This window comes from Oryctolagus cuniculus, chromosome X, assembly GCF_051225735.1.
Source record: "Oryctolagus cuniculus isolate XC-2025 breed Fujian yellow rabbit chromosome X, ASM5122573v1, whole genome shotgun sequence".
Classification (NCBI taxonomy): Eukaryota; Metazoa; Chordata; class Mammalia; order Lagomorpha; family Leporidae; genus Oryctolagus; species Oryctolagus cuniculus.
Window position 1 is genome coordinate 26,810,023 of NC_142888.1, and position 6,668 is coordinate 26,816,690.

The 6,668-nt window shown below is 55.1% G+C and overlaps 1 protein-coding gene across 1 annotated transcript in view; it reads left to right on the plus strand.

The window, feature by feature from the left end:
- Positions 1-5,839, plus strand: part of NYX (nyctalopin) — a 28,712-nt gene extending 22,873 nt beyond the window's left edge. Inside the window, exon 3 of the mRNA XM_051827029.3 lies at positions 653-5,839. Within this exon, the coding sequence (XP_051682989.2) occupies positions 653-2,061 (1,409 nt within the window). The 3' untranslated portion in view covers positions 2,062-5,839. The remainder of the gene's footprint in view (positions 1-652) is intronic.
- The last annotated feature ends 829 nt before the right edge of the window (positions 5,840-6,668 follow it).

Below are 6,668 nucleotides of genomic sequence, written 5' to 3' on the forward strand. Positions count from 1 at the left end.
CCAGTCCCCGGCTTCCTGGAACCCCCGTGGGAGATGCAGATTGACTCCCTGGCTCCCAGCTTTGGCCTGGCCCGGCCCTGGCTGGTGCGGGGAGGGCATTTGAGGAGTGAACCGGGGAACAGAAGGTCACTGTTGCACTACCTGACATCCAGTGGGTGTTGGATACTTAACAGCACTTCTCAATTCGGGCTGGCCACCATTTCGAATGCGCAACAGCTCGCGTGGCTAGCAGCTACTCTACTGGGCAATGTAAGCCTACAGTTAGGCCACAGGGATGCCCTGGGAGATTGCCTTCTGGGCACGAACACCACAAATCGCCATCACCCTGTAGGAGCACACAAGCGACGATACGGGCTGGAGCAAGTCTAGAATGGGGCTTGGTGCAGGGATTAACGCCAGGATGCGGTTAGGTAACCGGACAGGAAAAGGGGAGGGCGGACAGGAAAAGGGGAGGGCGTCATGGATGGGGAAAAATGTGACACTCAGGAGGTTGCAAGAGGCCATGGGCAGGCTTGCATGAGAAGCTAGTGGAAGGCCTGCATCCTGCTACCTGGGTAGGTAGGATTCAACCTGGGCCGGCTTTCTGACTTCTTCTTTTGTCTTTCCTTGTCTGTCCCGCTGCCCCTCCCGCCCCCACTCTCCTGCCCACCAGCGGTGTTCCTCGGCCTGCCCTGCGCCCGGGCCGCGGAGGCCTGTACTCGCGCCTGCCCCGCCGCCTGCACCTGCAGCAGCGTGGAGCGAGGTTGCGCCGTGCGCTGCGACCGCGCGGGCCTCCTGCGGGTGCCCGCCGAGTTCCCGTGCGAGGCGGCCTCCATCGACCTGGACCGCAACGGCCTGCGCATCCTGGGCGAGCGGGCCTTCGGCACGCTGCCGTCGCTGCGCCGCCTGTCGCTGCGCCACAACAACCTGTCCTTCATCACGCCTGGCGCCTTCAAGGGCCTGCCGCGCCTGGCCGAGCTGCGCCTGGCGCACAACGGCGACCTGCGCTACCTGCACGCGCGCACCTTCGCCGCGCTCGGCCGCCTGCGCCGCCTCGACCTGGCCGCCTGCCGCCTCTTCAGCGTGCCTGAGCGCCTCCTGGCCGAGCTGCCCGCCCTGCGCGAGCTCGCCGCCTTCGACAACCTGTTCCGCCGCGTGCCGGGCGCGCTGCGCGGCCTGGCCAACCTGACGCACGCGCACCTGGAGCGCGGCCGCATCGAGGCGGTGGCCTCCAGCTCGCTGCTGGGCCTGCGGCGCCTGCGCTCGCTCAGCCTGCAGGCCAACCGCGTCCGCGCCGTGCACGCCGGCGCCTTCGGGGACTGCGGCGCGCTGGAGCACCTGCTTCTCAACGACAACCTGCTGGCCGCGCTGCCGGCCGACGCCTTCCGCGGCCTGCGCCGTCTGCGCACGCTCAACCTGGGTGGCAACGCGCTGGGCCTGGTGGCGCGCTCCTGGTTCGCCGACCTGGTCGAGCTTGAGCTGCTCTACCTGGACCGCAACAGCATCGCCTTCGTGGAGGAGGGCGCCTTCCAGAACCTCTCGGGCCTCCTCGCCCTGCACCTCAATGGCAACCGCCTCACCGTGCTCGCCTGGGCCGCCTTCCAGCCCGGCTTCTTCCTGGGCCGCCTCTTTCTCTTCCGCAACCCGTGGCGCTGCGACTGCCACCTGGAGTGGCTGCGGGACTGGATGGAGGGTGCGGGGCGCGTCACCGATGTACCGTGCGCGTCCCCGGGCTCCGTGGCCGGCCTAGACCTCAGCCAGGTGGCCTTCGGCCGCTCCTCCGATGGCCTTTGTGTGGACCCCGAGGAGCTGAACCTCACCGCGTCCAGCCCGGGCCCGTCCCCAGAGCCAGTGGCTGCCACCGTGAGCAGGTTCAGCAGCCTCCTCTCCAAGCTGCTGGCTCCGAAGGGCCCAGTGGAGGAGGTGGCCAACACCACGGGGGGTCTGGTCAATGCCTCTATGCCTGACAACCTTCCCTCCCGCGGGGTGGCAGGCTCGGGCTGCGGGACCACCTTTCTCCTCGCCTCCTGTCTCCTGCTCGCCGCGGCCCAGCACTCCGTGTGTGACTTGCAGAGGAACTGAACCTGCTTCGTTGGGATGTCCAAACTGCTTTGGCCAAAGGGGGAAAGTTTGCTTATCTGGGCTTGGGGGTGTTTTGATTGAGGGGAGAGGGGACAGGGTGGAAGCCCATGGTGAAATTTTGGATGCAAGGTGGAAGGTATGATTTAGTTCCGGAGACGGCCCCCAGGCTGAGGACGGAACGGGGAGCTTACAGATGTCTGCTTTTGTCACATGGATGCCCATTGGGAAGGAGTAAGAATGAATGTGCGCCCCCAAGTGGGAAGATTAGGAATTGGAAGCTCCTAGGGCTCCGCCCCCACCCCTTCCCCCACCTTCCAGGCAGCAGTGCCCGCACTGCCTGCATTAGACAGTCGAATCATTGGCCAAGTACTAAGAACTGTGCCAATTCTCCAGGTGGGGTAACCTATTAAACCCAGCCCTTTTGTTGTCTACCACAATCTTCCCCCACTGCCAAACCACCCAGGGGCTGGGAGACACCAGGGTTCAGGAAGATGGACAGGACAAGAAGGAAGGGAGATGGGAGAAGGTGGTGATTCCTGGATTAGGAGGTGTTTAAAACAAAGATCCATTGCATTTACTCCACAACTATTCTCAGGGGGCCGTCTGAGCCAGAAAAAGTTTGGGTCAGAGTAGGGAAAAAGGGGGCAGTGTGGTGTGTTTATGGACAAATAAATATGTAAAACCCTAAAGTTAGAAAACAAATGGTAAGCGGATTTCTCTACGGAGGGACTTTGCAGTCTTTCATATGCTAACGCGCATTGTGAAGCTCCCCGGAAGCCGCACAATCCTCTCTGCTTAGCGTTTTCTGGGCAGGCTGCTGAGAAGACGCGGAGGTGCTGCGTCTGGGGACTGGGACTCTCAGCTCCCGCGATGATTCCAGTAGTTGTAGGAATTATTATGGGCTGCACACTTTGGGACTCACAGCCAAGAGGAATGCAGGCAGCCCGGAGCTGGGAAGGAGGATTTGGAAATTTCTCAGGCTGGGAGCCGGCCAGCTATGTAAACCAGAGGGCGCCACGGCCCCTGGGTGTGCTGTTCTGAGGGCACGGTTGCCAAATCCCACCCCAAGGGCCCTAACAGGCCAGTTTTTTCCTCAAGATTGCAGTGGAAATGGACAGAGACTGACTGTTCTGTTGACCTCAGGATCAGCAGCTCTTTCAGCAAGGGTAGGCTTTGCAAGGCTGTGTCTTCCTTTTTTTTTTTTCCCTGTAAGATGGATTTTTATTTATTTGAAAGGCAGAGTTACAGAGCCGAAAGCTGGCTCTGCTGTGCTTCCTGCCCATCTCTGCGGTCAGCAGCTGATCCATCCTGAGCTGGTCACAAGAGGCTCAGGTTCCTGGCGGACTGTGGGATGGTTAAATCAACGGAAGTGCTGTACGTTTGCACTGATGGCTGCATTCGAGAATATTCTGAAACTCGTCATCTTCTTGATGTCCTGAGTTTTTCTCTGTGTATTTGAAGAGGTGGGTTTTCAAAGCCCCAAGGATTCAGGGTGCCCCAGTCTGTCAGTTCTTCCTGGTGACTGTACTTCTACGTCTTATTAGCGGTGGTGCAGAAAGAACTGCCTGCGCCAGGAGAGTTGACATGGGCCTTGCCCCTTAGTGCTCTTCAAGTCAATTGAACGGGTCATGAGCAGCATTTAAAAAAAACAAAAACACGGTAGAATAGAAAAGTCACAGAACAGACCTGTAGTATTCTAAGTATTGTTTTGTGAATCCTTTTATTTAATTTGTATGCATTTGTTTGACACATATATGTACATGTGCGTACTGGGTTGCTGTGTACAATCTGTATTTTATTGTGGGTTGTGGTTAAACAAATTTGAAAGGTGTTGGTTTGCAGCATGCATGATTTTTTAAAAAACTTTTTATTTTGAAATTTTCAAACCTGCAGAAAAGTTACAAGAACAGTAGAGCATACACCTAGGTTTCCCCGTTGTTAACATCTTACTATATTCGCTTTCTCTTTCCATATTGTTATTTCTTACTGACAGTTTGAGTTAATTGCAAACATCAGGACCCTTTAACCCCTAAATACCTCGGCGTGTATTTCCCAAGAACAAACATATTCTCTTATTCACAGTCATCCAAATCAGGAATTTTATCATCAACACAACAGTGTTATTTAAAATGTACTCTATATTGAAATTTCAGCAGTTGTCAAAATGCTGTTGAAAGTGATCATTCTTTTTCCTATGGCTGGAAAGTGAGGTTACCAGATCATGGCTTAATTTCACTGGGTCACAGTACTCAGCCCTCTCTATACCTGTTGGTTGATTTTAATGTTTCAAAGCGAATTGGTTCTCCGAATGTCTTGGGTTTCAAATGCAATGATCAGTTGAGGTCAGCAATGTTGTTTGCTCTAGCCGTATGTCGTGGTCATGGTAACTGAGCGAGGATCCTGAGACTCCGAGAGCCCAGATCTCTGCGTTTGGGTAACCATGGAAGTGAGCTGCAGACAGGCGGCCTGGGTTACTGAGGAGCAAGGTGGCACCGTGAGAGGAATGGCCTTCCTTTCATTTGGAGCAGGGTCTGCGAGTGCTGCTCCAGCTCTGCCTGGGGGCTTAGCTGGCCAGCTTTGTAATGAGCACTTGCAAGGCTGGCTGGTTTGGAACAAGGATCAATGTGAAAACAGCCTCTGGGGAGACGGATTTTTGTAGCTGCCCAGCCCTGTCGAACTCTGGGAACGTGGGCGCTACTTACTGCCCAACAGATCCAGAGTTGCCTGAATGAGTTTCCAGTGACTTTGGGGGCCGTTATTGAGCTCTCTGGAGAGAAGGGGGAGTGAAGAGTTCCCATTTGAGTTCATGAACTCTCACACCTGGTTATCGGCTGGTTAGCACCTTGGGAAAATATCAGGTACCAAGGATTCTGCTAAGCCAAATTATGTGTCTTAGTCTGCATGGGCCACATCGTGCCATGGTAACAAACAGTCCCCAAACATCAGTGGCTTAATGAGGTTTATGTCTTCCTCATGCTACATGGCCAAGGTCGTTTCACTAGATATGTGTGTATGTGTGTGTGTGGGGGGGGGGGCTCTGCTCATTGTAGTCATTCAGGGTCCCAGGCTGGTGAGGGATCTGCCATCTCCGGACACTGTCACCCGAACACAAGCCTCTAGGGGTTTGCCACAAGGGAGAAGGAGGGCTAGGGGGGCTCATGCATCACTCTTGAATACTTCCACCCCATGTGATGCATGTTGCTGTTCCCATTTCGTTGGCCTGACAGTCACATGACCATGCCCAGGAGGAGAGAAAAACTGGGAATATTTGTGACCGGCTCCTAGCTGGTGGCTCCCCTGGTAGAACCAAACCTGTATTTCTCTGAACTGTCACAAGAAAGAGACTTGAGGGGGCAATCTGGTGAAGGGGACACCAGCCCCCAACCACACTTCTGAACCCAATATTGACTCCAGCCAATAGCAGTGCTACAGCCTCATTGTATTGGCTCTTTCAGGAGAGGGGACAGACAGTGTAGAGGGGATGGTTAAGACACCACTTGGGATAGATAGCTGCATCCCACATCGGGGCGTGTGGGTTGGAGTGCCAGCTCCAGCTTCCTGTGAATGCAGACCCTGGGTGGCACAAGGGGTGACTCAAGGGTGTGGGCCTCTGCCACGCACATGGGACACCCGGATTGAATTCCCAGCTTCCCGCTTCGCCCTGGCCCAGCCCTGGCCATTGCAGACATTTGGAGAGTGAATCTGCAGATGGGAGTTTCGCCTCTCTGATTCTGTATCTTTCTGTATCTCAAATAAAAATGAAAATGTTTTCCATACAAATACTCAGAATATTCCATTCCCTGGAAGCTTGATTGGAATCTTCGACACATGTGTCCTTTCAGAAAGCCCGCTGCGGGTCTCTGGGAGATTCCTCGCCTCCCACCCCCGTGGTTTCACCGGGAGGGTCAACAGCCCTCCCCCCCGCCCCCCCTTCTTGGTCATGCGCCCACAATGCTGCCCTCTGGCTACAACTGTCCTTGGCTGCTGGTCTACTCTGCCATCTTCACTCCTTCCTCAAGGGAGGGCACTTAACTTTCTTCCCTGCCCACATACACCGGACATCCTGCAGCCTCGCTGTGTTGCTGAGCCAAACTCTCAAGGAGGACTTTTTTCTCGCCCCCCAGTGTAAGGCTCACCCCACCCCAGTCCCACACGAGACGGTGGCCGGCCTTGCCTCTGCAGGGCTGTCCACAGGATGTCAGCACAGCCCCTGCTTGTGGGCCACTGGGGCCCAAGAGGACAGTGAAGTCCAAGTCCTCAGCCTACTTGCCATGTAGTTGTTTTTTTGTTTTTGTTTTTGGTTTTGGTTTTTTTTTTTTTTTTTTTTTTTTGGTCCCAGGTGCACATTACCTTTTGGGGCTTCTCAGAGCTCCAAAAGATCAAACAATTCAGAAAACACCACTGAGCTTGAAGTGAGGCAGAGCAAAGTGACATTTCTTTCCTAAGGGCTCCAGCATCTGGAAGACAAGGAGACACTAACAGCTACAGCAAACCCCCTCTTTTTAAAGCATTGCCTATGTGGCCAAAGTTTCTGTCTTCAAAAATACTCCCCTTTTCTGTCATCACTCTTCACTTCCGGGCTGGTGGGAACAGCGGGTTTCCCAGCA